Source organism: Panthera onca, chromosome B1, assembly GCF_046562875.1.
Source record: "Panthera onca isolate mPanOnc1 chromosome B1, mPanOnc1 haplotype 2, whole genome shotgun sequence".
Classification (NCBI taxonomy): domain Eukaryota; kingdom Metazoa; phylum Chordata; class Mammalia; order Carnivora; family Felidae; genus Panthera; species Panthera onca.
Genome location: NC_138342.1, coordinates 82,950,712 through 82,969,622, shown reverse-complemented (window position 1 = coordinate 82,969,622; position 18,911 = coordinate 82,950,712). Strand labels below are relative to the sequence as shown.

General features: G+C 38.2%; 1 protein-coding gene across 3 annotated transcripts in view; it reads right to left on the bottom strand.

Moving 5' to 3' along the window:
- Window positions 1–271: 271 nt before the first annotated feature.
- CB1H4orf17 (chromosome B1 C4orf17 homolog) overlaps window positions 272–18,911 on the bottom strand; it is a 53,724-nt gene continuing 35,084 nt past the window's right edge. For all 3 annotated transcript variants that reach the window (XM_060654572.3, XM_060654571.3, XM_060654573.2), the window contains exons 5-9: window positions 13,424–13,567; window positions 4,678–4,759; window positions 3,090–3,276; window positions 2,107–2,150; window positions 272–646 (exon numbers count right to left, since the gene is read on the bottom strand). In XM_060654572.3, coding sequence (XP_060510555.1) covers window positions 444–646; window positions 2,107–2,150; window positions 3,090–3,276; window positions 4,678–4,759; window positions 13,424–13,567 — 660 coding nt within the window. In that variant the 3' untranslated portion in view covers window positions 272–443. The remainder of the gene's footprint in view (window positions 647–2,106; window positions 2,151–3,089; window positions 3,277–4,677; window positions 4,760–13,423; window positions 13,568–18,911) is intronic.

Here is an 18,911-nt window from a genome sequence, read left to right as displayed (position 1 = left end):
GAATTCATTCAGTGCTCCAACAACAATGGAACACTATAGATTGTGAAAACTAGCTCAGATGTTAAAATTCTGTTTTTGTTTTTGTTTTTCCTCTATCAAGAGTTCGGAGAATGTGTCAAATTGGAGCTGCCTAATTCTGTTATGGATGTTTTTTTCTAGCATCAGGGCCCTGAGCATATGTATTAATGCAATTAGTGTAAGACTAGAAATATGGTATATAAATAAACATACTTCTTTTACAGATCATGCTAAAATTAACCACAAATAGAAATACTGTCTCCATTAATATTTATTTAGTAGCATTATACACAGGTGCTTTGAACATGTGCCACCAAATAGAGGAGTTATTGATTCTTTGATACCAAAATATTTTAAAAAAATAATTTGATGTTGTAATGGAGTGAAGATCATGTTTGTGAAAGAAATAGCGCAGTCCAGAATTTCTACCTTTGGAATGTTAAAGGATAAAATGCTCTCTGGGGAGAGAGAGTGCATCCTTGTTGTATACTTCTTGCTGACATTGGTTTTGTTGATATGCTTTCCTGAGTTTTAGGCCTGGGAGGAGACTTCGGTCTGCTGAAATATTCTGCAATGGGCATTTTCATCTTATTTCTTCTTATAAAAAATGGAGGCCTGTGTTCAGCCTCTGAAATAGAAAAAGTCTAAATAAGGCCAAAATTGAGACATAAATATAGCTTCTGCCATGTTTTAGTAGCAAATGACATAAAAAAAAAAAAACTATATGAAGTTTAGGCGAATCAAATATACCCAACATTCATAAAAGAACCCAGTCTCATCTTTCTTACTACCTGCTCATTTTTAATGAGTAATATTTTTTGTAACATGCAGGATATGTTATATCCTCTTAAAATCAAACATTATTTTGGTAGGAATTAATTAGAATTAGTGATCTGTAGAGGTGATAGGTAAGAATGGGAACAGCGAGAGGAAGGAAAAGGATCTATGGTTTTGAAAGACAAAAAAGAAAATAGATAAGCAGATTAAAACAAGTCAATTGTATTCATAAGAGCTTCCCAAGACCTATATGGTCAAACCCAAGCCAGAATAAGGATTTGGGGAGATGCTGACTATCACCCCTGGAGACAAGTATGATTGGGGCTTCTATACAAAAGTTTTCCAAATATCTAGATAGGGTAAAATATATTTGGGGCCAACAGGTAAGACGTAAAGCTGAGTAATAGAAACCATCACTGTCATGACTTTGTGGTCTTAGGGTGAGGAGTTTGGTAGGAATCATACAATAGACCATCCTTGGCATGTCAGTATAAGGGAGTATTTTCTAACTTCTAAGTTTTATTTCTTATTGCCTATTAACACATTGGCCCTCTTTGGTGTTAACCCTAACAAAAGCTGCTGGGGTTTAGAGTGACCTCAAAGAACTCTGATTACCATATCATTCTTGGTATAAGGGAAACTTGTAGATATAACAGGACAGACTTTTGTTCGAGGCTTATAGACATACTCCTCCTGGTCTTTGCTCTATAGTCATCGTTGCTACACTTGTTTTAAATTAGGAGCTGCCAAACCCACAGGGATGTTTCAGTTGGGCTATTCTGAACCGAAGTAGGACATTCTACAACTCTTGATTCTTGTTGGTCCAAACTGTAGGGTGTGGCTGGGACAGAGAACTACTCCTCTCTATTGTTTTTTAGCTGTCTCATAAAGCATCTGCTTGTGGCTGATTGCCATTTTACTGTTTTCTATGGTTGACTTGGTTTCTAGTTAAAATCACTTAGCTTCACAGTTAACCTATGAAGAAGCAAAACCCTGAGATCATTGTCTTTTTGTTAGGTCAGTGCAGGGCCTCTCCTGGATCGGCCAGACCAAACCTATGTATCCTGCTGTCTTGTTTCTTAGAGTGTCTGTCCCTGATGAGGCACTTTGCCTTTCAAAACAAAGTTAAGTTTATGTCAAATTTATCTCAATGAGAAATTCAGCACACACTGTCCCTTAAGAGTAATTGGAAATCATTATGGTATTGCACTGCTTTTAAAACCATAGGTCCCTGTCCTCGTCTGTGTCCCTAAATAGATAGATACTTATTGGTTTCTCTATACCAACTGAGTATCACAAACTGTACTTAACCTTTTGGTACTTCCTTATTTCCTTCAGATCCTTGACTTGACACTCTAAATCAAATGGAGAAATAGAAAATGAAATTCACAGATACAAACAAGTATTTTCTATAGACTGCACTATGATCAGTAAGCTAAGTATATATGTATCTTAAATATTTTATCCCAATTCTTTGTTTTTCAATGGAGACAGTATTAAAGGTACTTTCCAATGAGATATTCTTCTGACTTTGAGTCATATCTAAACAGTACATCATATATTATTCACTAAGTTAGAAAGACTGATCCTATTTCCCAGTTTCCAACTCTATGGAAACTTTAAAGTGGAGACAACTTGCAATACAGAACTTTCCCCTGTCTCAAACGTTTTTAAAGTGACTTGGGTTTTGAATATTTATTTTTTCTCAGTTTAAGTTTTACCCAACTTTTAATTTTAAAGTAACAAGACTTTTTCTCCCGACTTAAATAACATCTTACCACATTCTTTCACCATGGTATTACACATAAATATGTATTTTCTTCTGTCATTGAAATTATAAGTTTTAAGAAAAATTTCTACTAAAATAATTTACAGTTGCTGTAGTAGTTATTTTTCCCTCTAGTAGCCTCCAGGAGTGTGCCAGAGAAATTAATTGAAGCAATTTATTTTAATCTAGCATTGTTCTACACACACACACACAAAAAGTGATACTTGTGTGATATGCATTCAACAAAATATACAATAATAATACAATTTCTGTTTTCTTTATTGCTTCCATTTTTAGGGCAAATAAAAAAACTACATTTTCTTAGATGTCTGGGTGGCTAAAATAGGATTTAGAATAATTCTCATATTACATTTATGAAAATGAAAGAAAATAAATACACATGGTGGTCCCCTGCTGAATAAAGAGGAGACTTAAAACATCAGAATGTTTAGTGTTTTGAAAGGTAACAAAAAGAAAACTGAAAGTCTTTCTGTACCATATCTACTTAGCCATTATATCTAATTACCTGGTTGGTTGCTGTCTTTCCCTCGATTTGGTCAGTACTTTAGATTTTGCAGGTGAATTTGGGGGCGATTTAACTTTGGGTGGCTTCCTACTCTCTGTTGCTAGTTCTGCTGAGATGTTTCTTCGTTGAGTCAACAAATTTATCTCAGCCATTTCAGCATGAATCAAAGCTGAGATCCACTCTTTTTCTGATTTAAAGAACAAGGGTGGGCATAAAGGTTATAATTATCATGTTGACTAGAAACGCAGGATTGGTTCTTTTATCCAGCACTCTAGTGTGAAAGGCTGGTATGGTAATCCGTTTTCCAAGTAGGCATTTATTCATGAGTCAAGGTTTCTGCAGAAAAATTGGTTCACATCAACCTGATTTCTATTGACCTGTGATACTATAGAGTGCCCCGAGCTGTTAGTTCACTGAGGCACTTGTCCCTGAATGGCAGTGGAATTCTTTTTAAATATTGAGTACAAAACCCAGCCTTTCAGGCTGCTGCCAAATAAAAGAAAGCATATCTACACAAAATAATAAGTACAATATAATCTCATTAATGACAGACTAATAGTTAAGTAGTAAATAGTTATAAGATGTCTATAAAGATATTTACCAAAGTAGTCACTGAAATAATGTCTGTAATGATTTTATTGATTATTATTCTTCCTTTCTCATATTTTTTTTTCTGGTTCATTTGGGTTTTTCCCCTCAACAATAAGTACTTAATTACTTGTGTATATTTTTAAGTTACATTCTTAAAAAGAAAAAATAATAATCAAAGACTCCTTGCCCCCAAATACTTCTTAATTGCTTGCCAAGTAGTCTTGAATTCCTGGGTAAAGTACTATTGCCAAAATTCTCCCCATTTAAGGATATGAGTCTATCTCTAACACATCCATATTTCCTAACTTTTATTGGTGCAGATTCTCAAAAAGTAGCCCCCAGACCAGCATTATCAGCACCTAGGAACTTGTTAGAAATGCAAATTCTCAGGCTCTGCCCACCTCAGAAGTTTTGCCTCAATCTGATGACGAGCTAGGTTTGAGGGAAGCCACTCTATGCTATTTATGGCTGGCCCACATGGGACTGGTATATGTTTTCATGGAACAGGCCACACAGGCCCAAAAGGAGGCTGAGAGATGACTGAGTTGATGATTTGGGTGGGGGAACTGGCAGAGCTATTAGAATCTAGAACTTGGAAGGCTGTGCAATAGCCACCCATACCAGAGAAAGGAAACAGGCTCTGTGTTCACGGTTCACGGTAGGCCAGAAAATATACTCAGGGAGACACCTCGGTGTATGGACTTAGGAGAAGAAGCACAAGCCAGCCCTGGACACACGTGTTTCACACCACCCAAAGCAGTTTAATGTGGGGCATACCAAATTTGGGGTCACTGAGTGACCAGTTGCATACAGTCAGTATAGAGGACTGTTATAGAGTTATAGAGGACTACAGAGACTCTGATACCGAAGTACTAGGGAAATAATATTGCAACATTATCTTTGCAAATCCCAGGTAGAACACTTCACATATTGGCGCATTCACACTTTCTGACAATAAACTGAGCCCAGTGTTTGCAAATGCTTATTTTAATCTCACCTTTTGTGCTGGCATGAACCAGCCACTGTAGAACTTCCGCCAGGGAATCAGTACGTAAAACGTTACAGAGCTTTGCCAGAATCTGACAGAGAATATTAGAATTACAGAGTCAGCAAATAAATGGTGTAAGTGTTACAAGATTTCCTTTACTGTCTCCACAATCTTATCGCCCAAATGTCGCTCTGTACCCACTGCTCAATTAAGTCAATTGGGATTTTAGCCTGGGAACCAGATTTCAAAGAGAAAACAAACAAAAAATCAACACAAGTAATAGTTTGGGTTAGGTAATACAGTGTTCCTTTTGTTTTGTCTGCTCAGTATCCACATCTTCCGGAGGGGCAATTCACTTTCCTTCTTTTTGGGGAATGGATCCTTTCCCACTGCACCATGGGGTTCTAATTGGGGTTTTCCAGTCACACAACTCTATCCCTGCTGTACCGTAGTGGGTGAATCTAGCTGGAGTCATTTTTCCTCAGTTCCCTGAACACAGTGGTTGGTCCAATGGGCTAGGAATATAATTCACTTTTGGCAGTCAGTATCCTTCCTTGACGTGTGTATGTGTGTGTGTGTGTGTGTGTGTGTGTGTTTTAAATTCGGAGCTAGGGTCTGAAATGTAGAAGATAGAGGAGATAAATATATGAAATAATTCTAATAAAAATGGACTATAATAAGCATTAAAGTACAAAACTTTAAACACAAGTAATGATGTTTCCAGTTTGATTCTAAATTGTGTCTGTTCTTAGAATTAGACATATCTGAAATTCAGTCCTATGTATCCAGCTGCCTACCAAATGTATCCACCTAGATATACTATAGATACTTTGAACCCAAATTATCTAAAACTAAACCCATCTTCTTCTTTCTAAAACCTGCTCCACACTTGGTTCCTCCTGGTTCCCTTACCTCGATGGACAGCTCTGGCATACACTGAATATATGTCCAAGCCAGACCCTGAGATTCATCCTGGATGACTCCCTTGCATCTACAGTATGCTGCCAGACAAGTTCAGTAAATTCTTTCTTCTAAATATTTCTCAAATCTCTCCATTTCTTTTTATCTCCACACCCTTGGCCCAGTCTAAACTATCATCGATTCTTGCTTGAGCTTCTGCAACATCCTTTTCCCTAGCGTGCCTGAAATCTTTCCTTTTTTTAAAATTTATTATTGAAGTATAGTTTACATACAATACAACATGGTGTACAACATAGTGATTTGACAGTTCTATACATTACTCGATGCTCACCAAATTAATGTAGGCACCATGCAACATGATTATAATATTGTTGGCTACAATCCCTATGCTGTACTTTTTATCTCCATGACTTATTTATTTTATAACTGGAAGTCTGTGTTTCTTAATCGTCGTCACCTATTTTGCCCATCGCCTTACCCACTTACCCCCTGGCAACTACTAGTTCTCTGTATTTCAGAGTCTGTTTGGGGGCACCTGGGTGGCTCAGTCAGTTGAGCATCTGACTTCAGCTCAGGTCATGATCTCACGATTCCTGAGTTTGAGCCCCGAGTTGGGCTCTGTGCTGACAGCTCAGAGCCTGGAGCCTGATTCAGATTCTGTGTTTCCCCCTCTCTCTGCCCCTCCCCCACTCACACTCCATCTGTCTCTCTCTCTTAAAAGTAAATAAACATTAAAACATTTTTAACCAAAAAAGAGTCTGTTTTGTTTGTTCCTTTGTGTTGTTTTTCATATTCCATATGTAAGTGAAATCATATGGTATTTTCTTTCTTTGTCTGATTTATTCACTTAGCATAATACCGTCTGGGTCCATCCATGTTGTCACAAATGGCACAATCTCACACTTTTTTATAATGAAACAACAGTCCATTGTATATATGTATGTGTATGTACGTATAAGATATGGTGTGTATGTATGTATATATGTATCTTCTTCATCCATTTATCTATCAATGGACACTGGAGGGGCTTCCATATCTTTGCTATGGTGAATAATGCTGCAATGAACATAGGGGTGCGTACATCTTTTTGAATTACTGTTTTCATTTTCTTTGGGTAGTGGAATTACTGGATCATATGGTATTTCCAATTTTTAATTTTTTGAGGAAACTCCATACTGTTCTTCACAGTAGCTGCACCAATTTGCATTCCCACTAACAGTGTACAGGCATTCTCTTTTCTCCGCATCCTCACCAGCACTTGTTATTATTGCCTTTTTGATACCAGCCATTCTGACAGGTGTGAGGTGATATCTCATTGTGGTTTTGATTTGCGTTTCACTGATGATGAGTGATACTGAGCACATTTCCATGTGTCTATTGGCCATCTTTGGAAAAATGTCAATTCAGATCCTCTGACATTTTTTTAAATGTTTATTTATTTTTGAGAAAGAGAGAGAGAGAGAGTAGGGGAGGGGCAGAGAGAGAGGGAGACAGAATCTGAAGCAGGCTCCAGGCTCTGAGCTGTCAGCACAGAGCCCGATGGGGGGGCTCGAACTCATGAATGTGAGATCATGACCTGAGCTGAAGTTGGATGCTTAAGCAACTGAGCCACCCAGGCACCTCCCTCTGCACATTTTTTAAATAATATATTGTTACCAAATATGTGCCTGACACATTTACATAATACTTTTTCTCCAACATTTTTAAGCCATGTGCTCTTTGTTTTTTTGTTCATTTGTTTTTAATGTTTATTTATTTTTGAGAGAGAGGGAAAGAGAAAGTGGGGGAATGACAGAGACAGACACACACACACACAAACAGAGAGAGAGAGAGAGAGAGAGAGAGAGAGAGAGAGAGAGAATATCACAAGCAGGCTTCACATGGAGCCTGACATGGGGCTCAATCTCACAACTGTGAGATCTTGACCTGAGCCAAAATCAAGAGTTGGATGATTAACACGTGCCCCTCCTCTGTCAGTTTTGTAATTGCATTGTTTGGCTTTTTGATGTTGAGTTGTATATGTTCTCTATATATTTTGGATATTAACCCTTTATTGGATATACATTTGCAAATATATTTTCCCATTCATTAGGTTGCCTTTTTGTTTTGTGGATGGTTTCCATTGCTGTGCAAAAGCTTTTTATTTTGGTGTAGCCCCAGTAGCTTATTTTTGCTTTTGTCTTTTGCTTTTGTCCTCCTTCCGTGAGGAGACATATCCATAAATATATTGCTAAAGCCAATGTCCAAGAGATTACGGCCTATGCTTCCTTTTAGGAGTTTTATTATTCCAGGTCTCACATTTTGGTTTTTAATCCATTTTGAGTATATGTTTGTCTGTGGTGTAAGAAAGTGGCCCCGTTTCTCTGTTTTTCATGTTGTTATCCAGTTTTCCCAATACAATTTGTTGAAGAGACTGTCTTGTTCCCATTGTATATTCTTGCCTCCTTGGTCATAGCTTGACTGGCCATATAAGAATGGGTTTATTTCTGGCTCTCTATCCTGTACCATTGATCTATGTATCTATTTCTGTGCCAGTACCATACTGGTTTGATTACTGTAGCTATGTGATATGTCTTGAAATCTGGGATTGTGTTATACCTCCAGATTAGTTATTTCCCAAGATTGCTTTGACTATGCAGTGTCTTTTGTGGTTCCATAAAATTTTAGTATTATTTGTTCTAGTTCTGTGAAGAATGTTTTTGGTATTTTGATAAGGATTGCAATGAATCTGTAGATTGCTTTAGGTACTATCGACATTTTTAGCAATATTAATTCTTCCAATCCATGAGCATAGAATATCTTTCTATTGTTTTTGTCAATTTCTTTCATCAGTGTCTTATAGTTTCAGAGTATAGCTCTTTCACCTCCTTGGTTAAATTTACCCCTAGGTATTTTATTATTTTTGGTGCAATTATAAATGGGATTGATTTCTTAATTTCTTTTTCTGTACCTTGTTATTAGAGTCACGGGTGATTTTTGTATGTCAATTTTGTATGCTGTGACTCTACTGAATTCATTGATTAGTTCTAATAGTTTTTTGGTGGAGTGTTTAAGGGTATATAGTATCATGCCATCTGCAACTAGTGGAACTTTTACTTTTTCCTTACCAATCTGGATGTGTTTTATTTCACTTCTTGCTGATTGCTGCCACTAGGACTTCCAGCACTACGTTGAGTAAAAGCGGTGAGAGTGGCCATCCTTGTCTTATTCTTGATCTTAGAGGAAAAGTTTCAGTTTTTCACCATTGAGTATTTTGTTAGCTGTGGGTTTTTCATATGTGGCCTTAATTACATTGGGGTATGTTCCCCAATGTAGTTTTGTTGAGAGTTTTTAATCACAGATTGATGCTGTATTTTGTCAAAACCTTTTTCTGAATCTATTGAGATGATCATATGGTTTTTATCTTTACTCTTGTTAATGTAATATATTGCATTGATTTGCAAATATTGAACAACCTTTGCATCTATAGAATAAATCCCACTTGATCATAGTGAATGGTCCTTTTGATGTGTTGTTGAATTTCGTTTGCTAATATTTTGTTGAGGAATTTTACATATGTGTTCACCAAAGATATTGCCTGTAATTTTTTTTTTTTTTTTTTTTTTTTTTTTTTTTTTGTAGTGCCTTTGTCTGATTTTGGCATCAGGGTAATGCTGGCCTCATAAAATGAATTTGGAAATTTTCCTCCCTATTTTATTTTTTGGAATAGTTTAAGAAGAAAAGGTATTAACTCTTCTTTAAATGTTTGGTAGAATTTCTGTGAAGCCATCTGGTCTTGGACTTTTCATTTGTGGGGAGATTTTTTTATTACGGATTCAATTTTGTTACTAGTAATCAGTCTGTTCAAATTTTCTGTTTTTCTTCCTGGTTCAGTTTTGAAAGATTGTGTGTTTCTAGGAATTTATCCATTTCTTCTACATTATCCAATTTGTTGGCGTATAAATTTTCACAGTATTCTCATACAATTTTTTTGTATTTCTGTGGCGTCAGTTGTTATTTCTTCTCTTTCATTTCTGATTTCACTTATTTGAATCCTTTCTCTTTTTTTCTTGATGAGTCTAGCTAAAGTTTTATCAACTGAAATGTTTCTTGAAGTATTATTAATTCAACAGATATTTGTGTTTGTTATTGATCTAGATGCTGGAGATACAGAATTGAAATTAAAGGGCAGAAAAATCCACTGCCCTATATTGAACTTTGTTATATTATTAAGATTTTTGTCCTCAATAATGCAATATACTAGAAGAGAGTATAAATTGGCTCCTAATTTCACAATAAATCAATGGCCATGGCAAAAAAAGAAAAAAAGCCCTATGGTATTCCCTAGGCCACTCTGCCTCTAATGGGTTTTTCATCAATATGGTGATCGCACATTGCTCCCAGCTTCTTCTAATTTATAGATCTCTCAGTGGTCAACTTTGAGAGAATATAGTTCTCCTTTCAGTGAGAGGAAGTAGAATATGTACTTTACGGAATCCTCCTGATTTCTTTTCATTGAGTTTTTTTCGATGGTACCTAATATATTGGTGGGTGAATTTGGTCTGCTAAATCCTGATTTTAGGATTTGAGGTTATAGATCTAGAGTAGCCCCTACTGAGGGCTAGAGTACCCTACTCTCTTTTCAGGTGTGACTTTCTGGGGTTTCAGTTGAGTTCCTGGTGTGTTCAGTAAGGTCTCTCCACTCTGGCAGACCAGAACGCCAGCGTCTCTAAGCAATGTCCTACTTCCCACTAGCTCTCTTCTTCCAGGTCTCAGAATATCATCCTGTGCATATGTAACTTATACTGAACTAAAGACTTGTGGAACCCTATACAGATTTCTGGAGCTCATTCTCTCCACAGATTCCTCCTCTTTAGTATCTTATTTGTAAATTCCAGCCACTTCAGAGTCCCCAAGCTCTAAACTCTTTTTTCTCTACCTAGTGAAGCTGTTACTTCTGTTATTGTTCTGTTTAGGCTTCCCCCTCTCTGTGCCATGATTAGGAGTAAGCCCAGGCTGAAATCTAGGTTGAAAGTGGAGATCATCTCAATGGTTTCCCTTCTTTCTATCAACCATCATAAATCTACACTGTCTGTTGCCTAATGCTTGAAAATAGTTTGTTCATGTATTTTTCCCAGTTATATAGTTGTTTACAGCAGGAAGCTACGTCTTGGAATTAACCTAACATTTTGGAAGCACAGTACCTCCCTTGCAATTTTGCCTCCCCCTTCCAAATTAATTCTGCATATTGTATCTAGAGTGATTTTTCTAAAGTCCAATCTGACCTTTTAATTCTTATACTTACAAAGTAATTTCAGTATAACTCAGTGTTTAAAATTTTACTCTACCTTCCCATAGTACTTCAGATGAATCTGAACATTTCAATATGGCTGATAATAGCCTTTATTTCTGGTCTCTGCATAAGTCTCCAACCTCATCTCTTGCAGCTTTCTCCCTGCACTCTGCATCAGCCATATTGTTTTTAATTTCTTGAATAAACAGTGCTCTCACCTCTTAGCCTTTAGATATGAAGGTCTCTCATCTGAGAATGATCTCTTCCATACTTCTATTCATCTTCTAATTATGTCTTAAACATTCTTTACGTTTCTTTCCCCTTGAAGACTCTCTCAGCTCCAAAATCTCCTCCTATATGTTCTTAACAACACCTGCACAATCTCTCTCATAACCTGTGTGAGTGAAGGAATGAGCTATATCCCCAAACTCTAGTATTTTGTCATTGATATTAGATATTTGTAAAGTAAATGAATGTGTTTGGCAGACTTTTTGTGCCAATAGTAAAGAGACTTATTTCTATAAATTCGAGATTTTGAAGAGGAAATCCAAAAACAAGATATGAACAGACACAGAGTTCTGTTTTTCTTTTCCCGTAAAGTAATAATTGTAAAACCGTACAGTCTTTCATACACACACTTGCACAAACATTTCTTGACTTCACGGCCATTCAGAGTTACCAGCTTGGATAGTAGGAAATTGGAAGATATTTCAGATTTTTTTTTTTTTTGAAAGCATGGAAGGTTGGAATACCACCAAGATGAGATTTATTTTTAGGACTCATTTATACAAGCCAAAAAACTTGGGTAAGACCTATTTTCTCACTTTACTCCTTCTCTTTTCATTTATTTAACAAATAGCCACGAACTCTTAGATAAAATGCCATGCTGTGTGTGCCAGTTAATAGTTTTCAAGCAAAGTGATGAGTGCTGAGGAATCAGTTGTGAACAAGATAGGATGCCTTCTTTCAAAGAGTACATTTTAGTAGATTTTGTATTAATGTCCAGTTAAGTCAAAATCTGTGAGGTAGAAGATGCATTTGAGAGGAAGGCTTTTTAAATAGATGCCCAAAAGCCCAGTTCTATAAGATCATGTTCCTGGTCTATTATTTGATGTGCATAAAGAAGGAAGACAGTCTTACTAAAACTGTACTCAGTTTATCATTTGGTTGAGTTGAGGACCTATATAGTTAGCTGATTTTCTATAGTTCCACTTTGATCTTGGTAGAACTTTTCTTTTTAATGTTTATATTCAACATTCAATAAATACTCACTTAATAATTACTAGGTGCCCAGCACTTATCTAGGCACAGAAGATAAAGCAGTAACCAGACAGATGAGTATGAGATCCATAAGACTTAAATTTTGGTGTGAGTGGAGCAAGGAAGCAGAGACAGTACTGAAACAGATAAATAGAAACATATCACATAGGGCATGCGTTATGCAAAAAATAACAAAGAGTAATAGTATAGAGAGTGACTAGGTAGTGACTTTGGATGGTCAGGGAAAGTATTTTTAAGTGATATTTAAACTGAGACTTTAATGAGTAGAAGGTGACCACTGAGAGGATCAAGGAGAGGGAAAGTCCCTAAGGGTGGAAATGAGCGAATTTTAAAGGATCTATGGTGCCAGACGGTAGTGAGTAGACAGACAGTGATTCTGAAGACTCTATATAAATAGAAAGTCTTTAGCCAGAATCATCAGGAAATCATGTATCACCGCAATGCATGTCTTCAGATACTCTATCCTCTTCTCCTCCCTTCCTTTTATTTTCCTTCCCAATTTTAATCATCAGCATAATTATACCCAATGCCACTGTTATGCTTTATTTTTAAAATAGTTCCTTATCAGGATTATTCAATAATAACCCTAATAACATGCTCTGCTATTTGTAATTGCTACTACAGACTTATTTATAACTGCTATCAAAGTCATCATTACAGTATTTTCACCTTTAATTTATTGTAGTGAGTCTTATGGCGAGGCAATGTGGAGGTTACCAAAAGGATTTAAAGAAGGAAAACAGATACCAGCTGATTGGTTTATTCTTGATTATATGTCATTCTCAGAGATAATTGTGGCTGGAAAGAACCTTCCAGTAGTCTGATATGACATATTACTATAAATATAACTAAGTTTATAACCCCAGAGTAGGTTTGAGGAAACAGTTTTCCACAGATAAGAGAGAGATGGATGTTGATTGGAGGAATCTCTGCCTTAAAATATATACAGGAAATATATAGCTAATGGCAAGAAGTAGTTCCTTTCAAGCATTGGGAAGATGATAAAGAAAAACATGGGAAGAACAGGGCTGAGCTTGTTCAGCAAATGCCAAGTTCTTCATTATGCCTAAACCAAAGGTTGGGTTTCCATAACAGTGACGGGATTCCAGGGAGAAAACTGGAAATAAAAATAGAAGTAGGCCCTGGATTTCAGGCTAAGTGGTTTTAAATCAATTCAGTTGTCAAGGGGAGCCACTAAAGAGTTTTAAGGATGTTAGTAATGTGACTTTTTGTATGTTCATGCTGTTCCTAAGTTATGGATTTAAAAAATCTGCCTCTTACTTTGATTTCCTGATCCAGATAGTTTGGTATGCAAATGGTGTTCTCTTTGACGTCGGTCTTGGTACTCATCACCTCTGAAGAACAAGAGCCAGCAGTAGAGCATGCCTTTGGAGGTGACAGTGGCTTTTTTACCTTAATTTCTTCCTAAATCAAAGGCATAATATAATCAATATGCATTTGTATCCACTCACATTTTCTATGAAAGTTGAATATAAAATGAATGAGAAATATTGTATCTAAATAAGAGGCATACATAAAAGTAAAGAGGGGTTAGTTTCAACCTTCCCTTAAAAATCTAATTATCGAATTGCCCCGATTGAGGGGTTCCGGAAGATGGCGGCGTAGGAGGACGCGGGGCTCACAGCGCGTCCTGCCGATCACTTAGATTCCACCTACACCTGCCTAAAGAACCCAGAAAACCGCCAGAGGATTAGCAGAAGGGAGTCTCCGGAGTCAAGCGCAGACTAGAGGCCCACGGAAGAGGGTAGGAAGGGCGGCGAGGCGGTGCGCGCTCCACGGACTGGCGGGAGGGAGCCGGGGTGGAGGGGTGGCTCGCCGGCCAAGCAGAGCCCCCGAGTCTGGCTGGCAAAAGCGGAGGGGCCGGACAGACTGTGTTCCCACAGCAAGCGCGACTTAGCGCCTGGGAGGTCATAAGTTAACAGCTCTGCTCGGAAAGCGGGAAGGCTGGAGGACAAAGGGAGGGAGAGCTGCTGAGCCCCCGGACGGCAGAGCTCAGCTTGGCGGGGAACAAAGGCGCCAGCGCCATCTCCCCCGCCCATCCCCCAGCCAAAATCCCAAAGGGAACCAGTTCCTGCCAGGGAACTTGCTCGTGCAGCGCAAACACCCAACTCTGTGCTTCTGCGGAGCCAAACCTCCGGCAGCGGATCTGACTCCCTCCCGCTGCCACAGGGCTCCTCCTGAAGTGGATCACCTAAGGAGAAGCGAGCTAAGCCTGCCCCTCCAGCCCCCATGCACCTTGCCTACCCACCCCAGCTAATACGCCAGATCCCCAGCAACACAAGCCTGGCAGTGTGCAAGTAGCCCAGACGGGACACGCCACCCCACAGTGAATCCCGCCCCTAGGAGAGGGGAAGAGAAGGCACACACCAGTCTGACTGTGGCCCCAGCGTGGGCTGGGGGCAGACATCGGGTCGGACTGTGGCCCCGCCCACTAACTCCAGTTATACACCACAGCACAGGGGAAGTGCACTGCAGGTCCTCACCACGCCAGGCACTCTCCAAAATGACCAAACGGAAGAATTCCCCTCAGAAGAATCTCCAGGAAATAACAACAGCTAATGAACTGATCAAAAAGGATTTAAATAATATAACAGAAAGTGAATTTAGAATAATAGTCATAAAATTAATCGCTGGGCTTGAAAACAGTATACAGGACAGCAGAGAATCTCTTGCCACAAAGATCGAGGGACTAAGGAACAGTCACGAGGAGTTGAAAAACGCTTTAAACGAATTGCAAAACAAAATGGAATCCACGATGGCTCGGCTTGAAGAGGCAGAGGAGAGAATAGGTGAACTAGAAGATAAAGTTATGGAGAAAGAGGAAGCTGAAAGAAAGAGAGATAAAAAAATCCAGGAGTATGAGGGGAAAATTAGAGAACTAAGTGATACACTAAAAAAAAATAATATACGCATAATTGGTATCCCAGAGGAGGAAGAGAGAGGGAAGGGTGCTGAAGGGGTACTTGAACAAATTATAGCTGAGAACTTCCCTGAACTGGGGAAGGAAAAAGGCATTGAAATCCAAGAGGCACAGAGAACTCCCTTCAGACGTAACTTGAATCGATCTTCTGCACGACATATCATAGTGAAACTGGCAAAATACAAGGATAAAGAGAAAATTCTGAAAGCAGCAAGGGATAAACGTGCCCTCACATATAAAGGGAGACCTATAAGACTCGTGACTGATCTCTCCTTTGAAACTTGGCAGGCCAGAAAGGCTTGGCACGATATCTACAGTGTGCTAAACAGAAAAAATATGCAGCCGAGAATCCTTTATCCAGCAAGTCTGTCATTTAGAATAGAAGGAGAGATAAAGGTCTTCCCAAACAAACAAAAACTGAAGGAATTTGTCACCACGAAACCAGCCCTACAAGAGATCCTAAGGGGGATCCTGTGAGACAAAGTACCAGAGACATCACTACAAGCATAAAACATACAGACATCACAATGACTCTAAACCCATATCTTTCTATAATAACACTGAATGTAAATGGATTAAATGCGCCAACTAAAAGACATAGGGTATCAGAATGGATAAAAAAACAAGACCCATCTATTTGCTGTCTACAAGAGACTCATTTTAGATCTGAGGACACCTTTAGATTGAGAGTGAGGGGATGGAGAACTATTTATCATGCTCCTGGAAGCCAAAAGAAAGCTGGAGTAGCGATACTTATATCAGACAAACTAGACTTTAAATTAAAGGCTGTAACAAGAGATGAAGAAGGGCATTATATAATAATCACAGGGTCTATCCACCAGGAAGAGCTAACTATTATAAATGTCTATGCGCCAAATACCCAAGCCCCCAGATATATAAAACAATTACTCATAAACATAAGCAACCTTATTGATAAGAATGTGGTCATTGCAGGGGACTTTAACACCCCACTTACAGAAATGGATAGATCATCTAGACACACAGTCAATAAAGAAACAAGGGCCCTGAATGATACATTGGATCAGATGGACTTGACAGATATATTTAGAACTCTGCATCCCAAAGCAACAGAATATACTTTCTTCTCGAGTGCACATGGAACATTCTCCAAGATAGATCATATACTGGGTCACAAAACAGCCCTTCATAAGTTTACAAGAATTGAAATTATACCATGCATACTTTCAGACCACAATGCTATGAAGCTTGAAATCAACCACAGGAAAAAGTCTGGAAAACCTCCAAAAGCATGGAGGTTAAAGAACACCTTACTAACGAATGAGTGGGTCAACCAGGCAATTAGAGAAGAAATTAAAACATATATGGAAACAAACGAAAATGAAAATACAACAATCCAAACGCTTTGGGATGCAGCGAAGGCAGTCCTGAGAGGAAAATACATTGCAATCCAGGCCTATCTCAAGAAACAAGAAAAATCCCAAATACAAAATCTAACAGCACACCTAAAGGAAATAGAAGCAGAACAGCAAAGGCAGCCTAAACCCAGCAGAAGAAGAGAAATAATAAAGATCAGAGCAGAAATAAACAATATAGAATCTAAAAAAACTGTAGAGCAGATCAACGAAACCAAGAGTTGGTTTTTTGAAAAAATAAACAAAATTGACAAACCTCTAGCCAGGCTTCTCAAAAAGAAAAGGGAGATGACCCAAATAGATAAAATCATGAATGAAAATGGAATGATTACAACCAATCCCTCAGAGATACAAACAATTATCAGGGAATACTATGAAAAATTATATGCCAGCAAATTGGACAACCTGGAAGAAATGGACAAATTTCTAAACACCCACACTCTTCCAAAACTCAATCAGGAGGAAATAGAAAGCTTGAACAGACCCATAACCAGCGAAGAAATTGAATCGGTTATCAAAAATCTCCCAACAAATAAGAGTCCAGGACCAGATGGCTTCCCAGGGGAGTTCTACCAGACATTTAAAGCAGAGATAATACCTATCCTTCTCAAGCTATTCCAAGAAATAGAAAGGGAAGGAAAACTTCCAGACTCATTCTATGAAGCCAGTATTACTTTGATTCCTAAACCAGACAGAGACCCAGTAAAAAAAGAGAACTACAGGCCAATATCCCTGATGAATATGGATGCAAAAATTCTTAATAAGATACTAGCAAATCGAATTCAACAGCATATAAAAAGAATTATTCACCATGATCAAGTGGGATTCATTCCTGGGATGCAGGGCTGGTTCAACATTCGCAAATCGATCAACGTGATACATCACATTAACAAAAAAAAAGAGAAGAACCATATGATCCTGTCAATCGATGCAGAAAAGGCCTTTGACAAAATCCAGCACCCTTTCTTAATAAAAACCCTCAAGAAAGTCGGGATAGAAGGAACATACTTAAACATCATAAAGGCCATTTATGAAAAGCCCACAGCTAACATCATCCTCAACGGGGAAAAACTGAGAGCTTTTTCCCTGAGATCAGGAACACGACAGGGATGCCCACTGTCACCGCTGTTGTTTAACATAGTGCTGGAAGTTCTAGCATCAGCAATCAGACAACAAAAGGAAATCAAAGGCATCAAAATTGGCAAAGATGAAGTCAAGCTTTCGCTTTTTGCAGATGACATGATATTATACATGGAAAATCCGATAGACTCCACCAAAAGTCTGCTAGAACTGATACATGAATTCAGCAAAGTTGCAGGATACAAAATCAATGTGCAGAAATCAGTTGCATTCTTATACACTAACAATGAAGCAACAGAAAGACAAATGAAGAAACTGATCCCATTCACAATTGCACCAAGAAGCATAAAATACCTAGGAATAAATCTAACCAAAGATGTAAAAGATCTGTATGCTGAAAACTATAGAAAGCTGATGAAGGAAATTGAAGAAGATATAAAGAAATGGAAAGACATTCCCTGCTCATGGATTGGAAGAATAAATATTGTCAAAATGTCAATACTACCCAAAGCTATCTACACATTCAATGCAATCCCAATCAAAATTGCACCAGCATTCTTCTCGAAACTAGAACAAGCAATCCTAAAATTCATATGGAACCACAAAAGGCCCCGAATAGCCAAAGTAATTTTGAAGAAGAAGACCAAAGCAGGAGGCATCACAATCCCAGACTTTAGCCTCTACTACAAAGCTGTCATCATCAAGTCAGCATGGTATTGGCATAAAAACAGACACATAGACCAATGGAATAGAATAGAAACCCCAGAACTAGACCCACAAACGTATGGCCAACTCATCTTTGACAAAGCAGGAAAGAACATCCAATGGAAAAAAGACAGTCTCTTTAACAAATGGTGCTGGGAGATCTGGACAGCAACATGCAGAAGGTTGAAACTAGACCACTTTCTCACACCATTCACAAAAATAAACTCAACATGGATAAAGGACCTGAATGTGAGACAGGAAACCATCAAAACTTTAGAGGAGAAAGCAGGAAAAGACCTCTCTGACCTCAGCCGTAGCAATCTCTTACTCGGCACATCCCCAAAGGCAAGGGAATTAAAAGCAAAAGTGAATTACTGGGACCTTATGAAGATAAAAAGCTTCTGCACAGCAAAGGAAACAACCAACAAAACTAAAAGGCAACCAACGGAATGGGAAAAGATATTTGCAAATGACACATCGGACAAAGGGCTAGTATCCAAAATCTATAAAGAGCTCATCAAACTCCACACCCGAAAAACAAATAACCCAGTGAAGAAATGGGCAGAAAACATGAATAGACACTTCTCTAAAGAAGACATCCGGATGGCCAACAGGCACATGAAAAGATGTTCAACGTCGCTCCTTATCA